General features: G+C 43.9%; 1 protein-coding gene across 1 annotated transcript in view; it reads left to right on the top strand.

The window, feature by feature from the left end:
* The first annotated feature begins 3336 nt into the window (after positions 1-3336).
* Positions 3337-27593, top strand: part of Erc2 (ELKS/RAB6-interacting/CAST family member 2) — a 690578-nt gene continuing 666321 nt past the window's right edge. Inside the window, exon 1 of the mRNA XM_059273131.1 lies at positions 3337-4127. Coding sequence (XP_059129114.1) covers positions 3471-4127 — 657 coding nt within the window. The 5' untranslated portion in view covers positions 3337-3470. The remainder of the gene's footprint in view (positions 4128-27593) is intronic.

The raw sequence follows: 27593 nt of genomic DNA, 5'->3' as shown, positions 1-27593 counted from the left end.
ATACTCCCAACCTTCCCACCCAACCCACCACCCATTCCCCCCTCCTCTAGGGCAAAGTCTCCCATGGGGAGTCAGCAGACATGGGTACAGTCTGTTGAGGCAGGTCCAAGCCCCTCCTCCCTGCACCAAGGCTGCACAAAGTGTCTCACCAGGCACCAGGCTCCAAAAAGCCAGTTCATGCACCAGGAACAGGTCCTGGTCCCACTGCCTGGGGGTCCCCCCAACAGTTCAAGCCAAACAACTGTCTCGCTTATCCAGATGGCCTAGTCCAGTACCATGGGGGCTCCTCAGCTATTGGTCTATAGTTCAAGTGTGTCCACTAGTTTGGCTAGTTGTCTCTGTGCTCTTTCCAATCATGGTCTTGATATCTCTTGCTCATATAATCCCTCCTTTCATCAATTGGACTCCTGGAGCTCCGCCTGGGACCCGGCCGTGGATCTCTGCATCTGCTTCCATCAGTCACTGGATGAGGGTTCTATGATGACAGTTAGGGTATTTAGCCATCCAATCACCAAAGTAAGTCAGCTCAGGCACCCTCTCGACCATTGCCAGTAGTCTATGGTGGAGTCATCTTTGTGGGTTCCTACAGTGGGTTTTATTTTGACATTTTCATACATGTATTTGATGTATCTTGATCATTACCCTTTCTTGTCTATCTTCTTCTCCTGGTGACCTCATTCTTTGCCCAGCTGGCCCCCTTCTACTATCATGTGCCCTCAAATTATTGCTTATTATTTTGTGTCTGTGGATGTGAGAATATTTGTGTGTGAGTGAGTGTGCTGTGGTACACCTGTGGAGATCGGAGGACAGCTTTCTTGAGAATTGGTTCTCTCCTTCTACTGTGGACTCTGGAGATAAAAGTCAGGCCATCAGGTTTGCAAGGCAAGCTTGCCACTCAGTGATCCTGCCATCGCCCATGTCGTTTTTGTTAATGAACCATTGAGTTTACTAAGGGTGACTTACGGCTTTATTGCCGAGAAAAACCTTTACCTTATTAACCACAAACTGCTTGTATAGATCTTCAGGGAGGAATGGGACCTCATGGGCCCCTCCCTGACTTTGGTATAGAATGTGAACAGGCCCAGTCTTATACAGATCTTGGCAGGTGATCTCATGGGCCCCTCCCTGACTTTGGTATAGAATGTGAACAGGCCCAGTCTTATACAGATCTTGGCAGGTGATCTCGGTCACTGTGAGTTCAGAAGTAGCTGGAAGTCAGTGTTCTGTACCACCCACTCCTGTCCTGATCTTTCTGTTCTTTCTGCCTCTTCTGTACTGTTCCCAGAACCTTAAAGGGCATAATGGAGGTGCCCCATTTGGGGCTGAACATTTAGCCATTGCTTTCAGAGTTCCATCTTGAAAACAATTAGCTCTAACTGAAGATGATCTTGTCTTTCCTATCTGTTCTGCCTGAAGTCACCGTATGGAGTCTTTTTGGACCAGTGAGAGTCAGCCACCATTCCTTGAACTACTTACCGTGTCTGGAATGGAGTATAATGACTAGACAGACTCATTCTTGCCAACCAGGATGGAGTTGTGGGAGTCAGCTTCATCTAGTCCTTATGAACTGGGAGTATGGGTTTAGAAAGAGTTTTTTTTTTTTTTTTTAAGGAAAAAAGAGATTGCATTACTAGAATGTGCATCCAGAGGTGGGAGGAGAAATAAATGATAGGCAGATGAAAATAAACAGTGCCTCTATGTGTTGCTTTAATGTTTTAATCTCATTAAGACACTAAACAAAAGCAATTTATTTCTTTATTTTTACAAAAGCTGTTTATTGACTCTCCTATGTTAGGTAGCAACAAGGTATTTTATAGATAGCATCTGGTTTATAATATAATGAGTTAGATGGTATATATCTGCATTTTATCTGCTGAAGAGTAAAAGCTCATGACAGCTTTTAAATTTGCATAAAATCACTCTTTTATCTGCATTAGAGTGCAGATTTCACCCTCAGTTTGCCCCTCTCTACTCTGTCCTCCTATTGCCCAGCTGAAGGAAAGAAAAACACATTGAAGAATTTTTGAGAGCAGGAGGCCATGAACACCCATTAAGGCCCTTTGAGACCCAGCACTGAAGTGATAATTGCAACCCTGTGGCCCCAACTATATAAAGATTGTCCTGATATACTTGACTCACCACCATAGGGAGCCCCTATTACTTTTCTTCAGGAGTTAGGGGACCAGGAACTCTAATCCTCTGCACTGTTCTCCTGTGCCATTTCTGTGTGTGGGGGAAGAGGTTCATATGAAGATTAAGGTCAACTAATATGGAAAAGAACTCTCAAATGACCAGCCTGGAAGATGTATGATGGGAAGAGACAGGAAGGACTGCTCTTTCCCCTGGTAATATCTTTGAGAATCTGCCTGTATGTACAGGCGTCTTGCTGGTTGGAAACACCTCTTGACTTTAGCTCTGAGATGGGCAGTGGGCTCCAAATCATGTGTCAGTGACAGCTGAATGGTGGGAAGCTGCAGTGTTGGGTGCAGTAGAAAGGAGGTCTGACTTCTAAAGGGCACAGGAGGAGAAAGGACAACACATATGTCAGGTATTAGACATCCAAGGGAGCAGCAGTTTCTCAGTCATTATTTTAAGCCATGCGTACTTAAGGGCCGTGTCCCTAAAGATGGGTTATTTTATTGCTAAAGTCTACATAGTGAACTCTTTGGATTTCCAAACCATACTTAGCATAAATCAAGAGGGAGAGCTTCATTTTCCTAAGGAAAAAAAGAAGTTCCTTGTTGCTTTGATAACTTTGGGGGCATGGTGGGAAAATTTGTTTTAAACGTTTACATGTGCCAGGCGGTAGTGGCTCACGCCTTTAATCCCAGCACTTGGGAGGCAGAGGCAGGTGGATCTCTGTGAGTTTGAGGCCAGCCTGGGCTACAGAGTGAGTTCCAGGACAGGCACCAAAGCTACACAGAGAGACCCTGTCTCGAAAAATTAAAAAAAAATTTTTTACATGTAGTAAGAAATGTTTCAGGATTATTTTTCTTTATAAAATAAATATAGAGGTACCACTTTATTTTAATCTATCTATCTATCTGTCTGTCCATCCGTCCGTCCGTCCATCCATCAATCTATCTATCTCTATCAATCATTTTGTCACTAATTTATCATTATCATCTTTCCATATATCTATCATTCATCCATCATTCTATCTGTCTATCTATCTAGATTTTTTTTTCAATGCTGGGAATTGAACCCAGGACCTTGTGCCTTCTAGGAGACCATTCTACTATTTCTGTTAATATATTTTAAGATACGATGCAATTGTAGTTAGAATTCCAGAGAAGTTTGTTTTTAATTCTCCTTTTCCTCATTTTTCAGATCTCTGAGTGGAGTCATTTCCTGGTACAGACTATACAAAGAATGTGGTGAGAATTCTGGCCAGTGGAGGAAACATTGGCTTCAACCCTAAGGCTGCCTAGCATTTCTTCTCTTCAGTAGCACCACACCACAGAAGAAAAATGTACGGGAGTGCAAGAACGATCACTAATCTGGAAGGGAGCCCTTCCAGATCTCCGCGTTTGCCAAGGTCTCCTCGTTTGGGCCACCGAAGAACGAGTAGTGGGGGCGGGGGAGGGACAGGCAAGACTCTGTCCATGGAGAATATTCAGTCCCTTAATGCAGCCTATGCCACGTCTGGACCCATGTATTTGAGTGATCACGAAGGGGTGGCATCAACAGCTTACCCAAAGGGTACTATGACTCTGGGCAGGGCCACAAATCGAGCTGTGTATGGAGGCCGGGTCACAGCCATGGGGAGTAGTCCCAACATTGCTTCCGCCGGACTTTCCCATACGGATGTTCTCTCCTACACGGATCAGCACGGTGGGCTCAGCGGCTCATCCCATCACCACCACCACCAGGTGCCCTCCATGTTGAGGCAGGTAAGAGACAGCACAATGTTGGATCTCCAAGCCCAGCTCAAAGAACTGCAGAGAGAGAATGACCTCCTAAGGAAGGAGCTTGACATTAAGGACAGTAAACTGGGATCGTCCATGAATAGCATCAAGACTTTCTGGAGTCCCGAGCTCAAGAAGGAGAGAGTCTTGAGGAAAGAGGAGACAGCTCGGATGTCTGTCCTCAAGGAGCAGATGAGGGTTTCTCACGAAGAGAACCAGGTAGGTTCTGACCTGTCACAGCGTTCCCAGGCTTTGCAGATGGTTCCGGACCTACTGTATGTACTAAGGAAGTTGGGCACCACAGAGTAGGTTACACTTGGATGCCACGGCACAACCCAGGAAGCACCATGGCGTACTGATTGATTTCCTTACTCCAGAACCTCTCCACATAGTGGCAGAATTGGGGAGGATTGATCCTCATTGCCAAGTTCTGTACGTGGTTAATTTTGTTCTCTTTTTCAGCAGTTGCAAAGCAGTTCAGATGTTCCTCCCTCAGCATAGAAGAGGAAAATACTAACCCCTGCACGAGTAAACACTTTACATTAAAAGGCCACTCTTGACTGGTGACTTTTTATTGTTCGTTATTATTTTTGCTGTTGAACCAGCTTTGTTTCTTAGAATGCGTGGTGTTCTCAAAGTAGCAAACTCAACAATATGAAACAGGATTGGGAAGAGTGGATTTGATACCATGTAAGGGAAACGCAGTTTCCTGGGTTTCCTTAGCTTGGTCTTCAGCCTTTATCCATTCAGTATTTCCCCACGATGTGTAAGGTGCCTTCTTAGTCTTTGGTCCATCTGCTGTATTGTAGCGAAATTAGGGAGATTAGTTTCCCAGAGTCTTCCCGAATTTGGCCGTTCCCTTTCTTACCTGTTCCTTCTTAAACCATTGTCTCCAGGAGGCGTCGCACCTCCTTGACTGAGCCTACAGGACCTTCTGCTGGAAGGCCTGGCCACTCTCATCTTGTCCGCTTCCTTCCACACTCGAGCTTCTGCTCCATCCTTGGTCTCCCTGCACATAGCCAAGGTTTCCCTTGCTGTGGTCTCCTCTTCCTTCCCACTCTTAGCTTCTCCAACACCCATTCCCTTCATTCCAGCCAGTGTCCGTTTTTCATCTTCTCGATGGTGTGAGGCCTGTCTTACACAGTATTATGTTCATGAGTGCTTTGGAATCATCTGGATCTATCCAAATCTCAGTTTCTTATGGAGAGAGAGAGAGAGAGAAGAGAGAGAGAGAGAGAGAGAGAGAGAGAGAGAGAGAGAGAGAGAGAGAGAGAGAGAGCGCGCGCGAGCGCTAAGGGGGAACAGACGGGGCTGTGCCATGTGGCCCATGAACTCCTTGGTAGCATTTCACGCTGTTAGAAGTCTGAGATAATTCTAACCTGGCTGAACTAATGACTCTGAGAGCTGGTCTTGCAGTCGGCCTTTTGATGGAGGTCATCTGATGACCCTCCCACCCGATCCTCTGACTTACAGTACTTTAGAGCTAAGCACCCTTGGATACATTTATGACTTCTACAAGGATCTGTTCTTGTTGGCTTTCTGTGTGTTGTGAGCAGTGAGCAGCCCCCTTATCTCTGATTACCTGGCAGAGCCGGGGCTGCTTTTCAGATGTGGAAAATGTGATGGTTTTCCCTTGGAACAGAAAGCTCCCTTCTTTGCCCTTAAATCAAATTAACATGCACTACCACTGTTTCTGCTGCGATCTGATTTGCTGGCTCATGAACTCCCTGTGAACTTGTTACTGTAATATGCATTTCCTCTCTGCTCTATATTGTTTTTCTCCTCTCTGTAGCTTTTTGTTTTTTAAGTAGTTAGAGCAGTTTAGTAATGACAAAAGCTGTGGCAGAAAGCTTGAAGGGTCTGGTCTGTCAGCTCTAAAATGACTTTTCCCTCCGCTTCTGTCACTGAGTTTATGTTTGATCACCAACCCGCATTTATACCCGTGTGTTTATTTGTAAATTACGTTCTGCCACAGTGTCAATGTGTTCTGTGTCTTCTTTGATAGTCACAAAAATATATGGATTAGACAAAGTAAAATAAATATAATGAAGTAATTTCTTTTTTCTTTTTAGTGGCGGCCCCTTTTCTTCCCTCTTAGAAGTATGTTAGGATCCCTTTTAGAGGTCTATGCATCCCTCTTGCTCAGGATAGGGTAGGCTTCTCTAGAGTGACAATAGACCTCAAATCTTAGTGGCTTAACACATAACATACATATGTACTTCCTTCCTCCCTTCCTTCCTTCCTTTCTTCTTTCCAGCATTTCACTATGTATCCTTAGCTGCCCTAGAACTCACTCTGTAGACCATACTGGCTTTGAACTCAGAGATCCACCCACCTCTGACTCCTGAGTTCTGGGATTAAAGGTGTGCACCACCACACCTGGCCTCTGACATTTCTTTCTTTCTTTTTTTTTTTTTTTTTAAATTTATTTATTTATTATGTATACAGTGTTCTGCCTGCACATATCCCTGCAGGCCAGAAGAGGGCACCAGATCTCATTACAGATGGTTGTGAGCCACCATGTGGTTGCTGGGAATTGAACTCAGGACCTTTGGAAGAACAAGCAGTGCTCTTAACCTCTGAGCCATCTCTCCAGCCCCGACATTTATTTCTTATTCCCTAAGGTATGAAGCAAGTCATGTGACTCTCCATGGCAGATCTTTCCTGTGTAGTGACACAGGACCCAGGCCTTCTACATCTGGGAGCCTGGCTTTGAGAATTGCTATTCCAGGGCAAGAGGTTCCTGAAGAAGACACACTGACTCCTTGACTCTCCTGACTAGCAGTGACACAGCTGAGGGAATTGGGGGGTGTGGTCTTCTGCTTGGAGAGAGAGAGAAGACAAACATGGTGTTAGTAATTGCATCTGTAGGTTTTTTTAGGTTTGTCCTAAAAGTGGGGCTCGTTAGGCATGGTGGCAAATGCTGATAGCCCTAGCACTTGGGAGGTGGAGGCAGGAAGATCAACAGTTAAAAGTTGTCCTTGGCTATGTAGTGAGTTCGAGACCAGCCTGGGTTACATGTGTCAAAGAAACCAAAATGGACAAACAAATAATTGAAAAATAGTGAACCTAGAGGAAATAAAGTTTGGGGAACAGCCCAGACTTACGTTGCTGTTGATGTCCCCATTTTATTGCTGCCATAGCCAGTGGCCATCTGTTGAGGGCTTACAGTGAGCTGTGTGTTAGGAGTAGAACACTATGTATATCATCATTCAGCCTCTTGAATCAGTCATCTGAGACCAGTACTGGAGGTTTTCTTATCTTAAAGATGAATGTAAATGTAGAGAGAATGGAAGACTTGCCCAGATTTTTGCCAAGTTGGAAAGTGGCAGAGCTGGCCTGTAAGGTTTTGGTTTGGCTCTTGACTTTGTGGTTGCTACCTACCAAGGGGAGCGCTGAGCAGAGAGAGTGTTAGTATAGCAGGAAGGTCATGTTTGATGAAAAGAATGGCAAGCGCTCACAATACTTCAAGTGTGCATATAAATATGTAATACAAATCATGGGCATCATAAGAAAAAAAGGCAAGCTGTAATGGAATGGCGAAGAATTTGGATTTCGATTCTTAATTAGGAACTGATTTTTCCTAGAAATGAGTTTGATGCTATTTCTGATTTCTACTTGTGTTACCTAGCTTTCTGTCATTATAACACAAGCTTGACACAATTAACTTACGAAGAGCAAAGGTTTGTTTCAACTCAGGATTTGAGAGGTTTCAGTCCCAGATGGGGTGGAGCTGTTGTTCTGGGCCTCTGATGGGCACAGTGGGTGGCAGTGGTGGAGGAGCACACTGCTCAGCCAGGTCTTACAGTCCCCTTCAAGGGCATGCCTTCGATGACCTGAGGACCTCTTCTAAGTGGCACCATCTTCCAGTGGCAGCATCCTTGGAACAAAACCTTTAACGTTTGGGAGAACACTTAAACAATATCAGCTCCATTCACTATAGCTAACTGTACCTTCCTTTTAAAGGTAAAAGAAAAGCATAATAGCTGTTTCTATATGCAAGAAAGGGACATAAAAGTCTTTTTTTTCCTTTTTTTTTTCCAGAGCTGAGGACTGAACCCAAGCTAAGCAAGCACTCTACCACTGAGCTAAATCCTCAGCACCCATTAAAGTCTTAAGAGACACTTGATTGTGGTTTCTTAAGCACAACAGCCAGAAGCTGCAGCTGCAAATGTCATTCTTCCAGGGATGTTAGATGCTAGAATTTAAAACAATGTGAACTGTGCTGCATGAAGAGCAATGGGAGGCAGACTCAATTACAGAAGGGAGGGAAGAGGGAAGAAACTTGTGTGCTCTTGTCTATGACATTCATAGCTTTATAAAGTTGCCCCCAACTGTAGCTTAAGTTTTCCTGCCTGGCCCACCGTCAGGACAAATCTCTCTCCCCTGCCAGTCCCACAGCTGCTCAAACCCGACCAAGTAAACACAGAGACTTATATTGGTTACAAACTGTATGGCCGTGGCAGGCTTCTTGCTAACTGTTCTTACAGCTTAAATTAATCCATTTCCATAAATCTATACCTTGCCACATGGCTTGTGGCTTACTGGCATCTTCACATGCTGTTTGTCATCTTGGTGGCTGGCAGTGTCTCTCTCAGCCTTCCACTTCCCAGCTTTATTCTCCTCCTTGTCCCGCCTACACTTCCTGCCTAGCCAATGGCCATTCAGTGTTTTATTTATTGACTAATTAGCAACACATTTGCTATACAGAACATCCCGCAGCACCCAACTAGCACTGACATATATCCTCAGGTGCAGTTTATAGAGGGCATTGGTTTTGATGTCCTCCTGGTTCTATCCATGGGAGCTGAGACCATCTCCAATTCTAAGGGAGGCTGTTGAAGTTGCTCCTTATGTTAGAAAAAGTTCAGGAACTTCAGAGCCAATGGGTAGGTGGCCTCAGATTTCTTACGTGCACAGTGTTGATGATCAGGGATATTCCATCTCTTCTTTACTTCCCATCTCTTCTTTTCAGTGACACAGGAATATAAATGTGGATATAAATACATGAATATAAATACATTTGCTGCTGAGAGTTGCAGTCCCGAAGTTTGGGGTCATATGTGTAATCCAGAGTGCATGTGTGTGGGGCTACCTCAATGTGTGTAATTCAGAGCACATGGGTGTAGGCCAGCTTAATGTGTGTAATCCGGAATGCATATGTGCAGGGCTAGATTAATGTGCATAACCCAGAGTGTATGTGTGTAGGGCTAGATTAATGTGTATAAGCCAAAATCCGGAATGCATGGGCACAGGGTTAGCTTTATGTATGTAAGCCTGAGTGCCTAGATGCAGGGCTCTCTTTATTTGTGTAAGCCGGAGTGCATGGGTCAAGGGCTAGTTTACTGTGTATAAATCAGAGTTCAGAATGCATGGCTACACGGATTTTTGTTGTCGTTCATGACTTTGTTGTGTGATGTGCTTTTGTAAACTGCTAGAGAGCAGAGCACAGTATTCTGGGAAATCTATTCTTTGAGGTGGCTGAACCCACAGCTCATGTTCTCAATGCCATAGCAGTAGACTGAGGAACGGTGAGTTTAAAATATTGAACATGAGGAACTGGAGAGGTGGTTTTGTGGTTAAGAGCACTGACTGCTGCGTTTGGTTCCCAGCAACCATGTGGTGGTTCACACTGACTTTAACTCCATTTCCAGGGGATCTGACACCTTCTTATAGCCTCCATGGACACCAGGTATTCATATGATGCACATATATACATGTAGGCAAACCACATAAGAATAAAAATACAATTTTTAATAATGTTGTTGAATGTTTTGCTGTTACTTGAGATTTGTTTTTGGTGGCCTGTAGGGTTGTGCTAGATGTTGGGGGGATAATATTATGCTATTATAAGGAGGTCAAGTGACTCAATTTCTCAAAAAAAAAATAGGTTTTTCTATTCTCTCTCTCTCTCTCTCTCTCTCTCTCTCTCTCTCTCTCTCTCTCTCTCTCTCTCTCTCTCCTTCCTTCCTTCCTTCCTTCCTTCCTTCCTTCCTTCCTTCCTTCCTTCCTTCCTTCGAGACAGTCTTACTATGTAGCCTTGACTGGCCTGAAACTTGGCATATAGACCAGATTTTGGCTTCAAACTTGCAGCAATCCTCCTGTCTCTGCCTTCTGAGTGCTTGGATTACAGGTATGCACTCTAACACCTGGCTAGTTAGTCTTTATATTGCCACTCTATCTACCACTATAACAGAGATCAGAGGGAGAGTGTATGGTAGAGAGTAAATGTTCAGAAACATTGTGAGAAGCTGCGTGAAGTATTACACACTTCTAGTCCCAACTGCTTGGGAGGCTAGGGTGGGAGGGTAGCTTTAATCTGAGTTCAAGGCCAGCTTGGGCAATAGAGCAAGATCTTGCCTTGAAACACTCAGAAGTGGAAATTTTGTAAGGACTTGATCTTGCGATTTAGTGCACAGATGTTACTGGCTTTTCATATGCCTGGATATTCTGTACAACTTTTACCTTTGTGCTTTTAATGACCTCTTTTCCAAATTAGATATGTGGGAAGTAATTTTTAGACATTTCTTAGGTTGTGTGTAGCCAGTCAAGGCTCTGCGTGAGTATAAATAGCATCGCACACTAGGAGACTGTACTAGATCTAATATTTACTCATCTTGTGAGGAAGTGGGACAAGGTCATTGGGAACTGTAACCCAAGAAGTGTAAGTAAACCTGTCTGGGGAATGGTGCAGCTTTTAGGCAATGGTTATGTGATCATTTCTATTTCTGATTTAGCACTATATAGAAAAGAATAGACTCTAAATCAATATTAATAAGAACTTTTGATCCAAATTCAACATATCGCTTATTAGTTCTTATTTGGAGCCTGAAACTGGAAAAGCTGAAAGAAAGTAACATTTCTGTCAGCATTCTTCTCTCTTCCCCTCCCCTCTGCTCCCCTCCCCTCCCCTCTTCTCTCTTCTCTCTTTTCTTTTTTCTTTTTTTCCGTTTTTCGAGACAGGGTTTCTCTGTGTAGCTTTGCGCCTTTCCTGGAACTCACTTGGTAGCCCAGGCTGGCCTCGAACTCACAGGAATCCACCTGACTCTGCCTCCAGAGTGCTGGGATTAAAGGCGTGAGCCACCACCACCCGGCTTCTCTTTTCTTTTGAGATAGGGGCTCATGTATCCCAGGCTAGCCCAGCCATCACTATGTAGGTAAGGATGATCATGAACTTCCCACTCTTCTGCCTTTACTTCCTGACTGCTTGGGTTACAAGACTGTACTACCACACCCAGTTTTATGGGGTGCTGGGGATTGAACCTACATCTTTGTGCATGCTAACCTAACATTCTATAAACTACATTCTCTAGCCCCCCCCCCATTATTTTTATTTTTATTATTTATTTACTTGTATAACTACAGGCCCCTTTCGGTAGGAGTCATTTGACCCTGTTCTGAAGTACTCATTTGATTGTGAGTGTCCGGATCTGACGAGCTGTACCAGCTGGGAGCGAGTGATAGCGATACAGTTTATTCTGATGAGAAGGCAGCGAGGCAGCTGCAGCAGGACAGTCTGATAACAGTGAAACTCAACTGTCATCACTTTTGTACAGCGAAGGCTCGCCAGGAATTGCTGGGTCTCCTCAGGTTTATGGGGCGGGCAGGCAGGGCGGGGGTAGAGGGGTGGGGTGGGGGGGCGGGGGTGGGGTGGGTGGTTAGATGTTTCTATGGTTTGTCTCCTAAATGTCAATGTGCTAGGAGCTTGGCTCTTAATGTAACTGTTGGAAGGTGGTGAGAACTTTAAGGTCTAAGTGGGTCATGAGGGTTTCACGCTCATGAGTGGATTAATGTCTTTCTCAAGGACGGGGTTAGGTCTCTGGAGACTGATTTAGGTCTCATTGGAATGAACTGGCTCCTGAGGGACTGCAGTAGTTACTATGAGAGCAGGCTGTTTAAATAAGACCACTCCAATCTTTGGATGTTTTCTGCTCCTTCATCACTCTTGCACATATGCCTTTACCATGTCATGCCAACTGCAATGGAACCTTCACTAGGAACCACGAAGCTGCTATCACCACCAACCTTTTTGATGAGAAGCATGAGCTAAATAAACTTATTTTTCTTGTATTTTACTCAGTCTCTGGCATTTTGTCATAGCAACAGAAAACTGGCTAAATCAGATACATTCACCACTCCAATAGATTTGTCTTACCACTGTACCTTCTTCAGGGCTCTTTTCTTTTGATTGGTAGAAATCCGAGTCCCTGAAGACAGGATGTCCAAAGTGTGGCCAGGGAGATGATATTTTCCAAAGAGGATTTTCTGGTCAAAGAAACTTTAGACACACATACTAGAAACATTTGCCATGGAAATTCATAATGCACATGTTCTAGGTTGAGTTTTGTCTCCCTCCTTAAAGGTAGGTTGGATCCCTAACTCCTGTTACCTGAGAATGTGACTTCATTTGGAGAAAAGACCTTTACATAGGTAATCAACTTGAAATCTTTAGCATGGGCCCCAATCCAGTTTGACAGTTGTCTTTATAAAAAGGTAGATTTGGACACAGATACAGACATGCACAGAGAGAAGATGTGAACACACACAACTAGAGGTTGACTTTGTGGTTAAGCAAAGGAAAGAATCTTGGAACATGTCCTTTTCAAGGAAGCAGCTGGGTTGACAGTCCTGTCTCCACCTCCATATTGTGAGATAATGAACATCTGTTGCTTGGCTTGTGGTATTTTCTTATGATGGTCCTAACCAAGGAATGCCATGCACCATGATATATGTAATGCTCAACTCTTGAAATTAAACAGCACTTAAAATTCGTTTTTAACCTAACAATTTCCCAGTCTTCCTTGACCATGAAACTTCATCTTAAACTAAGTGCCTTAGGATGCTATTGCCACAATACCCCTCAACAGCCACCTTTATATAGCTGTGACCAGCAATGCTCTTCTGTTTCTTGTCTTGAGTATTGATGTGATTGATGCCATATGCCCACCATATGGCCTGCCTCCAGATTGCTAGTCATGTGAGAAAGTGAAGCCCTGACTATGTAGATCATTGTTGACTAGGCATTCTATTCAATAACACACTGCTTCTCTGTGTAAGGTTTTTCACTTTATTTCTGTTTAAGGCATGCATGTGTGTGTGTGTATTTTTCCAAAGTTACACAGGCACATGGGTTTAGCCTTGGCTAATCTAGTTCAGCACCATCATACAGGACAGAGTGCCAGAACTTACAAAGACAAAAACAAACAAAAAACAAACAAACAAAAAAACCACCACCACCACCACCACCACCAACAAAACCTTGAAGTTCCTCAGCTGTAGTTTTCTGGCAAGCTGGAAGATCTTTTATCCAATCTTAGGTGATGACCTGCTTAGACAGAAAGGCAATTTTAAATGTCTTCTGTAGATAGGTTAGAATTTCTTTGGCTCAGGAGATTGATGAGATGGCATGGTGCCACAGTGGGTTTCTTTGTTTGCTCGAATGTAAGAATGATTTGAAGTGAGCTATACATCTTTGTCACAGATGTTAGCTCTTTTCTGCCCCAGTAATCTCTTGCAGTCAGCCCTATAGGCAGGCATGTGTACCACATGAGTAGCCTTACAGACTTTTATTCTCAGGTTTTCTTTGGAAAGATTTGGTTCATACAAGGGCAAGAAATGTTGTATGCTGGACTTTGGCAGATCTAAATGATTCCGGCCTCTCTCTTTCTTTCTGTATCATGTTAGTTGGGTCATGAGGTTCCTGCAGTGCAGATGCAACCAGAGAAGACATTCTGGACTGCTTCAGTGAACAGATTCTCTTAGTCCCAGTATGCTAAAGGTACATATTGAAAGCATAGGGAGGGGAAGGTAGGCTAGAGGGTCGGGGCCAGTGATCATCCTCAAAGCATTCACTGCCTTATCACATTTCCATGGACAACATTCTCAGAGGGTTTTAAGAACCAAGTCTTGACAAAGGGAGAGGAAGAGGGTGATTTTATTGGCCAACACAAATGGGCTGGTTCTCTTCTGGCCAGAGATCAAGTTCAATTTCTATAATTAGTTGCAGGTGGAGCTCTTGTGGTGGTGTTTTGGGTGCATTGACATCTGTGTGCAAATCCCCACCACCACCAGGTGAACTCAATAAATAGTTGGGCTTTGCAGGAATATAGAAAATGATAAATCTTTCTCACGTACACCCGCCAGATAAAGCTGCTTTAAAGGTCAGGCTTTGAAAGCTGTGGAAAGCCTTTTCAAAAGTTTGGGATCTGGGTTTTTTGGCAGAGTGTAGGCATGCAGCCAAGAGCTGAGGCGGCCTGACAAACAGAAGTCTGGCATGTGCACGTTCTCCTGAGTCTTTGGGGAGCCAGCATCTGACTGCATTTTAGAAGCTACCTGCCGCCATTTTGTCTTCTAGCAAGCAAGAAAGAAGCAAAAAGAAAAGACCGAAGCCGCACCTTCTCATCTCCTCTTCCTGTATTGGCCAGGGACTACCTGTTTGGCAATAGGTACTGATCAAGTTCCCTTGGTGGTTCTTAACTGGGGGGAAATTTCGTCCCCCAGAAGACATTTGGAAATATTTTAAGACATTTGTGGCTGGTACAAATTGGAGGAAGGTGATACTTCCAAGAGGAAAGAAGGAAGGATGGAGAGAAATGATGAGGAGGGAGCTAGTGGGGGGAGTGGCAGAGGAGGCAGGGCAAGTGGACTTTTCGAGACAGGGTTTCTCTCTGTAGCTTTGGAGCCTGTCCTGGAACTCACTCTGTAGCCAGGCTGGTCTTGAACTCACAGAGATCCGCCTGCCTCTGCCTCCTGAGTGCTGGGATTAAAGGCATGCACCACCACCGCCCGGCACAAAATGCATTCTTGTTTTAAGTAAGAGGTCAGAGGAGAATGAATGCCTGAGGAGCATGGCTGCTTGGGAAACTTATCACAAAGGATGGGAAGAAGCAACTCCAGGACAATTATCTATAGGTAGCAGAGGAATGAGAGATCCTCACTCAGGACACTCATTGAGGACCTAGAAGAGTCTTTCCCCCAATCAACCAAAGTGGCCCTTCAGGGACAGACAACTTTTCTTTTGTGCAGTTGAGTCCTAAGGAGGATGGCCTCGTTAATTTAGCTAGAGTTCTTGAGCTTGTCTTCATTCTTGGGAACTTGAAGGCAGTTTGCAGGTCTCCTGGTCCAGGAGCTCTTCTGCTGGCATCCCTCTGCTGGCATCCCTCTGCTGGCATCTCTCAGCTTCCTCTTGAATTGATTTCTAACTTTATTCAGGCTTTGTCTTTTGGGAGGTTTCATGTCCTGTCTGTCAAATCTTCCTCTTGGGTCTCAGTCTTCCTGATTTCTGCTTTTTGGAGCATTTTTTTTCCTTACAAAAACCTCTCTTTGTTCTCTCCGAGAATTCAGACCATTTATTTACTCACTTCATTGTTACCTCTTGTTTAGGGAAGAATGTGACTGAAAGTAGCAGAAATCCATCCAAACTGAAGGGTGGTGGTGGAAGGGGGTTACTTACAGGAAGAGAGCTGGGTGCCCTGAGGGGACGGGATCATGGTTATTTGGAAGAAGACCAACAATACAAGGTCTTCCTTCCCCTCTCTGCTCCCTTGAAAACCTGGTTTCCCTTGCACCTTGTGAGAAAGTGTCAACTTAAAGTCTATGTACAGTGTCTACACAAGTGCTCAACAGGGACTGCTCTGCTGCAATTTCAAGCTCAGAACTTGGTCCCGAAACCTAGTCTATGTCTGTTTTTAGAGCCACACAGCCCAATAGGTCTGTGCAAACATTTCTGGGAAATGGACAGAATGGGTAGGTTTTCTAAGAGAGCATGTATGGGGAAGGCATTGAGGACATGATGTCCGTTGCTGGGAAAACATGTTTGTGTCACATATAGTTGGAAGCTTGTCTATTTCGGTTATCAGAAAGACCCAGATCAAGTAAGACTCCGATGGTTTGGAAATTTAATAACCATCACCTCTGTCTTGAACAGCCATTTCAATAGCAACTTTAGTTTCTTGGTCTCTCGACCTCCACACCCAGTTTGTCAATCTTTTTCTATGCCCACCAGAGAAATTGCAGACGTTTGTATCAATTGATACTAGGATCAATTGCTGCCATCATATTTCAGCAGGATGGTTCCTTTATCTAATATTAGATGGTATATTTGTGGGAAATTTAAAACCATTGCCCACTTTCTGTACATGTCTTAGTTAGGGTTTCTGTTGCTGCAATGAAACACCATGACCAAAAAGCAAGTTAGGGAGAAAAGGGTTTATTTGGCTTACACTTCAGCATTGTTGTTCTTCACTGAAGGAAGTTAGGACAGGAATTTGCACAGGGCAGGAACCTGGAGGCAGCAGCTGATGCAGAGGCCATGGAGGGGAGCTCTTACTGGCTTGCTCCCCATGGCTTGCTCAGCCCACCTTCTTACAGAACCCAGGACCAACAGCCCAGGGTTGGCACCACCCACCATGGGCTGGGCCTTCCCCCATTGATCACTAGTTGAGAAAATGTCTTACAGCTGGATCTCATGGAGGCATTTCATCAACTGAGGCTAGCTCCTTCCTCTCTGATGACTCTAGCCTGTGTCAAGTTGACACACAAAACCAGCCAGCACAGTACACTTCCTTAGTTTCAGTTGTTAGTGGGTGGGATTTTGGTACTAGATAGAATCTAGAAACTTAGAACTAGGTATGTTAAAATTTACTGTTTTCTATTTGAAGGATGTAACAGCTTGAGTTCTAAAAACTGTCTCAAGATACTGTTCTTGAGTGCATATTATCTAAATAAGAATAGAAAGAAGTTAAAATGTACTGATGTGTTCCTTGGAAGAACTTCTGGAAAGAGCCATGCATGGTTAATATTCCCTCAAAGAACCCTGACCCCATTGCAGTAAGAATGTATATGAGATGGAAAACTAGACAATAAACATTTGGATCAGATTTAGAAACTGACCACCTTTAGAAATACAGACAATACTAAAAAAAAAATTGCCTTCTTAAAAATTGAAAATTATGTGCTTTTTGACATTGTGAAGCCATGCACTTTTGAGGTACCAGCGAAAACATCATAATTTCCCTGGGGCGGGTGTGTGTGTGTATGAATGTGTGTAACCTGAACTATGTATATAGTTCACCCCATCTCTGAACATCAAGAACATCTAATGATGTCTACATTAAGGTCCTTTGTATAGAGATGACTGTTTGATATCAAGTAGTATTTGTGTATCAGAAGCAAGTTCCTAGTAGTTAATGAGGTGAGTGAGATTTGGGGACTGTGAGATGTGTTTCCAGCTCATTGAGTTTATGCTGGGAAGTCAGGAGCCTTTGTAGGGACTTAGGTGAGAGTATGTATGTTGGTGAGGTGGGACTGTGTTGGTGGATTATACACATGCACTAAATGCGTTAAGATACAGTGGACTGGAGGTGGAGAACTTTATCACATCTTTAAGAATAAGTTCTTTAAAAGGAGCTGAAGAAATATGTATTAAATATTTTTACCAAGGACTTCAAAAATTTCCAGCTCACCTCAGATAGTTCTGTCTCATTTTATTTTTATTTTTTGTAATTGCAGGTAAAATCTAGTGCTAAAATTCAGACATTTGTGATAGGGCAATAAAAAATTTTGGTGAATTATCACGTAACAGTTTCTTGGGTACCTATTGTTTCTAGTTACACTGAGGATAAGCTGAAGTGTAAGAAGTTCTTTTTAGCCCTCTACCATTTCACGACTACTAGTAGAAACCAGTTCCTTTTCCTGTGTAGACCGTGAATAAAGAACACAGCAGTGTCATATCTGATTTGAGATAAACAATTGAGTATCTCAATCTTTACCAGGGACTCAGTCTAGGGAAGGAACCTTCTTGCTCAATTTATTTCTTAGAAGAGTTGTTGATGTTGGTGTGACTGGTCTCCTCCTCCTGCAGAAGCCTAGGCAGAGTCCAGGAGAACAGGCACAGTGTGCACACCCAATATTCAGCTCCAGCAGAGCTTCTAGAAGGAGGTGGCGTGACGCTGGGGCAGGGAAAGATCTGGGATCTTGTCTTTTTCAGGCAAGCACCTGAAGTCTTAGAATTACTTCCCTTCTGGCGGACCTCTCTGCCTATCATATGCTGGCTTGATAAATCAGAAATCAAAAGGTTGCTTTAGCTTGTCAAGCATTTCCCATATGCACCTGAAGTGAATGATGGTAATTACCAGTGCTTATTGGGTGCTAACTACTGTGTTCATTTCACTCAGGGCATCTCCTTTAACCTGTGGGATGATCTCACGGAGGAGGCTTTGTTTGTTAGCAGCACCGGCTTTAATACAGATGAGGCAAGGCTAAGAGGGGAGGACTTTGCCCAGAGTCACAGAGAACAAGTGACAGGGCTGAGGCTGAGCCCAGGCAGACTAACTCTAAAAAGAGTGCCCAAGGCAGTAGCTGACTTTCGTACAGAGTGACTAGAGCGTGTACACATGGGGAGTCTTCGGACAGGTGGGAAGTGACTTTCCATGAGCCTGTACATGTTTCATTCAGAACTTCCGGTGAGTGTTAGAGTCAGAACTTGGTGCCATTCCTGTACACATCATTAACACCTACTTACTAGGTATTTCCTACCCTCACTGTAGGCTTTAGAACGACACTCCTCTATAGTACTTGTATAGTAATTCTGCCAATCCTAGTTTTTCCTTTTACATGCGATGCACTTAACAAAGACACTCTGTGAGCAGAACTGGCAGTGTGGTGTTTATAGGGCCTGCTTCCTCCATTTCTGCTTGTCTTCGATGGTGATTGAAAGTAACATCTTTAGAGATAGATTGTCTGGCTTCCATCCCCAGCCGTGGAAATTTGGTCAGCATAGTCTTTGAAGTTGTTTTCTCACTTGTAAAAAACGATGTGGTAAAAGTGCCTACTCTGGGTATAAATTTAATAGGATTTCAGTTTAATTGGGGGGAGGGAGGAAGTTTGTGTAAAAATATGTAGCGTCATGCTAGCATGAACAGACATCCAAGTTGCAGATGACGATGCCTGTGGAGGAAGTCAGACTGAGCATAAAACCAAGATGCGGAAGGGCAGACGGGAAGAGTGCACAGCTAAGGCACAGAGCTGGAGCCTTGATGACACTGTATTTGAAACCCGCCCTACCTCTGGATTTCCTGGAGTTTGTAGGAAGCAATACAAGCACACACTTTGTTACTGACAATGTGTCTGGATGCTAGAGCCTTGACTGTTCAGAGCTGTTCTGTTAGATGCCTTGTGGTTATGAAAGGGATGTCCTGCCCCGCTCTTGCCTTGAGAACCAGAAGGGGAAGTGTTATACACCAAGGCCTGTTAAAGAGAGGAGGAGAGTTGCATCTCCCACTAAAAGATACAATTAAAACGTTTCGGAAGCTCAGAGAAGGAAGTGGTGGTGGAAGAATTCATACTGAGAACAGGGCACTGGAGACAGTGTTGAGAAGAGCAGAAGGTGGGCACAGAGATGAGATCCAGGGAGCCGCATTCCCAGTGGAGGGAGCAGCTACTGGAAAATGCTGCCTGGAGACTAACTTCATAAAGCACGGGCATGAATTCAGGGCAGAGTTTGTGCTCCAGATACTGCTCTTAGATTTAAAGAGGAGAAAGACAAATTGTCTCATAAAGGTTATATTTTCTTAGAGGATTTTCCTCCTCTGAACCAGAAGCTAATACTGTGCTTAATACAGCGTGGATAACACGTACAAAGATGAGCTGCGTTTTGCTTCTGTGAGTTTTCCTGTGTGTTCCGGCTCTGTGAACTCCAGTGAGGCCACAGAAGGATAAGAATGATCCAGTAAAGGGAGGGTGATACTGTTGAGACAATGTTTGGAAGAAAAGAGTCCAAGTCCAGCCTTGGGCAGAAGACAAGGTGTCTCTTCCTCAGGCCCAGGGAGGTGTTCAGAAAGTGTCTAGATATGAGACATTCCTGATTGTGAAGCAGAAATAATTTTTAACCTAAGGAGACTTCCTCGTTTCACAAACAAACAAACAAAAAACCCGGGAAGCCTCAACCTAGGAATAAATCTAAACTTGGATTTCATACTTACCACAGTATGCTAACATAACTTCAAATGGTTTCCTTTCCCTGGGCCTCTGTTTCACCTGCTGCAATATCACACTTAATGGAATTATCTCAAATGAGTGTTGATTAAAATATTCCGTAACTCTTTACTATTCAGAATTTGTCAAGATGATTGAGAGATAGCTCAACTAGGTAAAGTGGTTGCCTTGCAAGCATTAACAGCCTGTGTTTGATCCCTGGAATACACGTAAAAATTCTGGATTCGGTAGGGTAATCCCAACACTAGGGAAGTGAGTGGATCTCTGGGGCTCCTTGGCCAGCTGGCCTATCCTTCTGGGCAGTGGGAAAACTTGTCTCAAAAACGGTGGACCACTGCTGCTGCTGAACGGTACATGTGCTTGTCCTCTTGTCCTCCATATGTGTGTGTATATGCATGTACACACACACACACACACACACACACACACACACACACATCATTTGTGGAAGTAATTAAGAGTGTTCCGGGAGCACCAGAAAGTCAGTGTTGTTATTACAAGACTTACACATGCAATTTTGATGGGTCACAGGGCTAAGGTGTGATAAGTGAAGACAGAGAAGCAGGGAGGCAGGGAGGCAGGTGAGGGGGAGGGGCAGGTGAGGAGGAGGGGCAGGTGAGGAGGAAGGGCAGGTGAGGAGGAGGGCCAGGTGAGGAGGAGGGCCAGGTGAGGAGGAGGGGCAGGTGAGGCAGGGATCCTGGCACCCCTGCTGCTGTGCTGGGGTTGTATTCAGTTGCTGCTGCTGAGACAGTCTGCTTGCCACGTGATGACACAGCATTCCCATTCCCATCCCATGCTTGCTGGAGACATGAGCCACCAGCATTTCCCTCAGGAGAAATTTTACAAGCAAAGGCTAATTTTACTTTCACTGTTGATGGTATTTCTGAGCTATACTAATTAGCTCCTAATAGAAATGCTACAGAAATATATTCCATGCTCCCAAGAGTGCAGAGGGGAAAAAGGTTGTTCTTAAATAATCCAGAATAGGTTTTACCTGTGGATTCCAGACCTGCCATGCTCCCTTTCTCATGACTTTCTGGAAGGGCAGATACCCTTGGCTTGGACAGAATGTCTACCTCTGCCTCACTGTCAACTTCTAGACTGTGGGATACACTTCCTACTCAGTGTCAACTGTAAATAAATTATTTTAGCAAGGCAGATGACAGTCATGTTGATGGGTTAAATGCTGTCTCTCAGTTGTTTCTAAAAAGCATTTTGTTAATTTGTGGATTATAGTTTGCTTTCTCCCTCAGTATTTTATTATGTATGCCTGTCCCTCTTTATCACTGTCCATCTCTCCATCTCTGCCTCTCCCCCTCCCTCCTTCCCTCCATCCACCTATCATCTATTCATCCCTTTATTAAAGTGAAAATCCGAATGTAGCATTTGCTTATTAAATAGCTATTTAATGAAATGCATAAAATGTACAGTGTTAATGCCTCTTTAATTTCAGTAGACGAGGAGGCCTACATCTAAGTCTGACTTTGCTACCAATTGGCTTAGAGTTAGTTCCCAAAATTGAAAGGTTAGTGTCATGTAAAAAACCAAAGGGTTTGGATTTTCTCCTTTCTTCTTAAAAGAAAATTTTAATTTATGAGTATGAATGTTTTGTCTGCATATATGTATATGAGCTCCTGGTGCCCATGGAGGCCAGAAAACAGCCATGCTCTTAACTACTGAGTCGTCTCTCCACCTCCCTGGATTTTCTTGAATATGGACAAGATCTTGTAGCTTTGAGTCCAGTAGGCTGGAATGAAGCAGCTACTGTCTCCCGTAGGTAGGACATAATCCCTCTGGGTTCCTGTAGCCCATCCCTTAGTTGATACACACACACTCCCAGATTTAAGGTGAAATAAGGACATTTCTGAATTCAGAGTGTTGGTAAAATGTAGACAGTGATACTCTTCCAGAGTTTTGAGTGGGAAACCCGACTCCTCCTGAATGTGAGTGGAAGGCCAGCTTAATAACCCCTTTGGTCTCAAGGAGTGATGAGCCACTCATGCAGGTCTGAAGGATGGAGGAGAAATGACTGAGGTGTTGATTAATTCTCAGGGGCCAGAGACATGATCGTGAATGGTGGTAGTTGGCTGATGCCTGTCTGGGAATGAAAAGGATCACAAAGTTCCCTAGGAGAATGGCACAAAAACCAAGGAAGAGCTCTTACTAAAGGTTCAGTATAGACAAAGGTGCCACCCCCCTTGTGCTAAGAAGGCAGATGCAGAAGCCCATGTAGAGAGCTCTTCTTGCAGGAGGGAACTAGCTGCCTTTGTTTTATGGATGCCTGGAATTTCTGCAGCTGTTCATGGTCTTGAACTCCCTGGGAAAGCACAGGCAGATACAGCTGTGATGAAATCAGCCTCCCCAGCCTGGCTTTTCTAAGGACATTGCTCATTTCAATAGTATTTAGCTTCATCCCAGCAGCTGCTTTCAATTTCATATTGGGTACACGTGACTAGGTAATTTTTACACATGTGTATAATGCACGTGTGTGTGTGTGTGTGTGTGTGTGTGTGTGTGTGTGTGTGTGTGTGTGTGTGTGTCTTTAAGCCCAGTGTTAGGATCTGGGCAGGATAACCACCATAAATGATGGTTATTTGGCTTGGAGGAGGAATTTTCCAAGAAAGTTCCTTGCCATTCTCAAGTCTGAATATTATGCAGAAGAAGTCTGTTAGGAAAGTCTCTACATCAAAAGGCATTTACTTCCTAATACGTGTTATTGTTTGACTATAATACAGTTTATTGCACACATTTCCATCAGAAAGTAATCTGAGTTTGTTAGGGGTTTGCAGAGGTTGTTGGTGACTAAATCCATTGTTCCTTTCTCCTCTCCTCAGTGCCCATCCAGGAGAACGTACACTTAAGGAGGTCAGAGGGGAGGCAGGACACGACTGTGCTAATTTATGTGGTGCAGCCCATGTTCATGCTGCTACACAAGATTCTCTGGCTAGGGGTGAGAACTTGCTATTGTATCCAACCAGATCCCAGGCTGCTTATGTCCTCTGCATTGGAAACCACGTAGTCTCCACACTCGGGGAGAACTAGGGGCTAGACAGGGAAGGTGGCTCTGAGGTCTTACAGATCCCAGAAATGTACAGGTAGAGGAGGGTTTGTAGGGCACTGTCCTCTGAGGCTAGAAAGTTGGGTCATGGTGTGCTTCCTGGGGAAGCACTGTTGCCACTGGAGTGAAGAAAGATGATGGTGTGGGGCTGTCCTGTCCTGTTGGGGCCCCACACCCAAGGATGAGAGTGTAGAGAACAGCTGGGATCCTTCTGCATCACAGTGACCTTGTCTATAAGCACAACATATCCCAGTAAATGTCTCTATATTTGGAAAGCAACGCCAGACACTTCTTTGGGGGCAGAAAATAAGGACTGATTAAAGGGGCCAAGGGGTTGAATTGTGCCTCATAAGAAATTGAGAAATAGGACTTGCCACTCATTCCACAGGTAAGTCCTACTAACGTGTCTATCACTTTTCCCTAAGCATGGCCAGGGTCTTGTTTTTAATAACTTATCGTTTCTTAATAGCTAAATAGATATTTAAAGAGAATATCAGTAAGGCCTGATATTTGATCACTTACTGCATGCCAGCCACATATATTGACTCGTTTGTCATTCATAATGACATCATGAGATAGGTGTGGTTTTTGTTCCCTCTTATGGATAAAAAAATGAAGGTGCAATATACATCGCTAGGAAATGGTGGACTGTTGAGGAAAGGCTAAGAGTTGTGGCCTTGTCAGAGGAGGCGTGTCACTGGTGATAGACTTGACATCAAAAACACATACTGTTGTTGTTTGTTTTACTCTTTTGGGGGGAGGGGGCGCCAACCAGCTCCCAAATCAGTCATACACAGAGGCTTGCTCTTAATTATAAATGCCAGGCCGTACATAGCTTGGCTTGTTTCTTGCCAGCTTTCCTTAACTTATATTATCCCGTCTACCTTTTGCCTCTGGACTTTTTCCGTTCTCTAACTTCTGTAAATCTTACTCTGTGGCTTGCTGTGTAGCTGGGTGGCTGGTTGGCCCCTGGTATTCTCCTCCTTCTCTGGCTCCTAGATCTCTCCTCCCAGATTTCTCCTTCTATATATTCTTTCTGTCTGCCAGCCCCATTTATCCTTTCTCTTGCCTTGCTATTGGCTGTTCAGTTCTTTATTAGACCATCAGGTGTTTTAGACAGGCACAGTAACACAGATTCACAGAGTTAAACAAATGCAACATAAACAAAAGTAACACACCTTAAAATAATATTCCGCGACACATCACGTTCTCAGTCAGCCCTTTCTCTGCCTCACAGTTGTTGCCTCAGCATGTAAGCGCTCAGCTACTGCTCCAGCACTTTGTCTGCCTGCCTGCTACCATGCTCCCTGCCATGTTGGTCATGGACTGTAACCTTCTGGAATCATGAGCCCCCATTAAATGCTTTCTGTTATAAGTTGTCTTGGTCATGGTATTTTGTCATAGCAATAGAAAAGTAGCTGAGACAACAAGAAAGGAAAAGTGGAATGGTACCCAAGGCATGCTCTCCAGGCCTTTTAGAACCCAGGGTTGCTCTTTCAGCCACACACATACAAATCTACAAGAAGGGCAATACTGTAGACATCAAAGAAAGGGCACTGTTTAAAAAGGAATGCCTATAAGTGTTACCATGGTAAAACTGGAAGAATGTTACCCAGCATGCTGTTGGTATTGTTATAAACAAGCAAGTTAAGGGTGAGATTCTTGCCAAGAGAATTAATGTGTGTATTGAGCATAGTAAGCACTCAGAGAGCTGAGCTAGCTTCCTGAAATGTCTGAAGGAAAGTGTGCTTGATCTTGGCCAGATGGCTGAGAAGCAATGCCTGAAGGAAGATGATCAGAAAAAGAAGGGAACCAAGGAGAAAGACTTCAGGGTTCAACTACAGTGCCAGCCTGCTCCACACAGAGAACCTCTGTGAAGGATCCTGTTACTTGTCCCTCTCGAAATTATGCCATAAAGAGATGTAAAATACCCAACAATTGACAATAATAACTCTACCCCCAAATAACTTATCCTCACTGTAGAATATAGTGTTGTGAGCTCTGGTAGTAAGCCCAGGGTCTGTAAAGTAAAGTTGATGAACATCACTGAGCCTCAGTTTCCTACTCTGTAAAATGGACTGAAAGTCACATCATGGGGTTACTAAATGAGCTGCTGTGAGCTGTTAGTGCTTAGAACAGTGCTGAGTGTTGGCTGTGACTGCTGCCTTCATTTAGAACCCAAGTTCATGCCTATGATTTTAATAGAGAAGGGAGTTTTGTAAGAGATGTGTTTGAAATATGGCAAGACACAGCCCACAAGGGGACTATTTTTTTTTTCTATCCTATTTTAAATTAGGATGTCCAAATGTGTCTGAGATGTGAGGATTATACCTTCCGGCATGCCGAAACAATTTTTGGCCATATCTTTTTAGACATGAAGATGAGCTGTGAGAGGGATGGGGCTGTGCACATGTTGGAGGAGGCAGACAAGCAGATGGGAGGTGGCAGAGGGAACATCCCGATGTGCTCGAGGAGGAGGCGTTAATATTTCAACATCTTTCTTGTTATTTGCAGATAATTTTTATGAGAGATTTTCTGAGATGCTCAGTTTTTTCCATCTCTGAGTGACACCGAACTGTCACAAATCAATCTATTAAGCTAAAAGACTTAGCAGCCCTCTGTTTGGGAATTGATGGAGTCCCAGTTTTGTAACAAAAATGAGGCTTAGCTTTCTAAATTCTGACTTTTCTTTCCTGAGGTAATTTATCATCTTGCAAAATTCACTCAAACAGTCTGGACTCAGCAGGGGCGAGGTTTGGCTTTGGTCTTATATGGGAAATAGACCAGCTAATAGTTTGGTGTTAATATTGTGTTCCTATTCTATCCTGGGCAATGAGGAGACAGAGGTGAACAGGAATGCATTGATGATTTTTTTTAAACTTTGTTTTCATTTTTTTTTGTGTGTATTTCATATCACACCTCCTGATCCCACTCATCTCCCCCCTCCTCAAATAAAACAAAATAAAATTTAAGAGAGAAAAGGAAAAAAAGGAAGAAAGGGGAAATCTCATCATAGAAGCTGCAGTGTGATACAGTGAATCATGCAGTAAGCCCCTTTATCTATACATTTTTTTAAAAAGATTTATTTATTATGTATACAGTGTTCTGCCTGTATACATCCCTGCAGGCCAGAAGAGGGCACCAGATCTCATTGCAGATGGTTGTGAGCCACCATGTGGTTGCTGGGAATTGAACTTGGGACCTCTGGAAGAGCAGCCAGTGCTCTTAACCGCTGAGCCATCTCTCCAGCCCCTATCTATACATTTTTACATGCAGGTGTTCATCTTAAAGAATTGGTGGTCTGGTTCGAGGCCCCGGGTTTCAGCTACATCATCAATGCCAGGCCTTCACTGGGACTCTTCCTGGACATCCTGTTGCTCCCCTGTTGCCCTGTGTCATGGAGATCCTGCAGCCCTGGGTCTGAAGGACAGGACCTCTCCCCGCTCACACACATACACATGTGCTTCAGCAGATCACAGTTGGGGTAGCTGTTGGGGTGGGCCAACACAAAACCCTGGTTCTGGGCCTGGGTAGTTTCAGGGTTGGTCAGCTAGTCATCTCTCCCCTATCTTCACCACCAGGGTGAGCTCTCCAGCATTGTCCTGGCTAGTTCACCCCTTGCAGAGATGAGCAAGGGACGGGGCCAGTTCTGCTGCTTTCGATCTTCAGGGTCATCTACACCTACCTACACCTTCTGGGCCAGCTCTGCTGTGTTGCCCAGGCCAGGTTCAGCTGCAGCTGGTAAGGGGGAGATCAGCTCCCTTGCTGTCACAGGCAGTATGGGACAGGGGTAAGGCTGGGCATCTCCCCCGCCCACATTACCAGAAAGCATTGATTCTTAAAACTGGGAGCAAGGTTGAAGGCTGATCTTCAAGGAAGTCATCACAGCATGGTGTGATAACTGATCCAGTCAAGATCCACTAAGAGGAATCCATTAAGAGGAAGGCTTCTGGAGCCAGATATACCTGGCCTTAAAAGTTGCCTCTGAAAATCTCAGTGGAACCAAACCAACTTGTCACTTGTCTCTGTATCACAAATCGGATGTAGCTTTCCCAGATTCCCAGATTAACATCTATAAACATGAAAAACAAAACAATGACTTCTCCTGTAGTGAGGTTTAAGTGACAGTTCACTCAGAGTACTAAGTGCATAGTAAATGCTCAGTAAACATGATTGTAGGAGTAGAGTGTCACAGGGTGAGTTCTCTATAGCGTGATCTTGCTAAGTTATTCATATTGCTTGATGCTTATGTATCACATTGCATGGTATGTTTAATGAGTGCATACTTTTATTCCTTGTCTTTAAATCTTTCATCAAAGTTCATTTACTAAATTTATATTCTGTATCATAGGGACATAAATTAAGATCAGTTTGCTCTCTATATATTCAGAAATTTGACATTTTGGATACTGTTTTGCATATAATTTTTTTTTAAAATAAAATCATCTCTGTAATTTCAGGTGCTAACAGCTGCTGAAAAGATACCCTGTTTTGGGCTGTAAAGAAAAAAATCTTAAGCCAACTTCAGTAATTTAGAGGCTCTGTTTTAACAAAATAAGAAGGCCTGGGCTTGTAATTCCTCCAGGAGGTTGAAATATTAAGAGTGAAACTGCCCCCTCTCCAACAAAACCAAA

Source organism: Peromyscus eremicus, chromosome 9, assembly GCF_949786415.1.
Source record: "Peromyscus eremicus chromosome 9, PerEre_H2_v1, whole genome shotgun sequence".
In the NCBI taxonomy this organism is placed as follows: domain Eukaryota; kingdom Metazoa; phylum Chordata; class Mammalia; order Rodentia; family Cricetidae; genus Peromyscus; species Peromyscus eremicus.
This window is presented reverse-complemented; position numbering and strand designations above follow the sequence as displayed.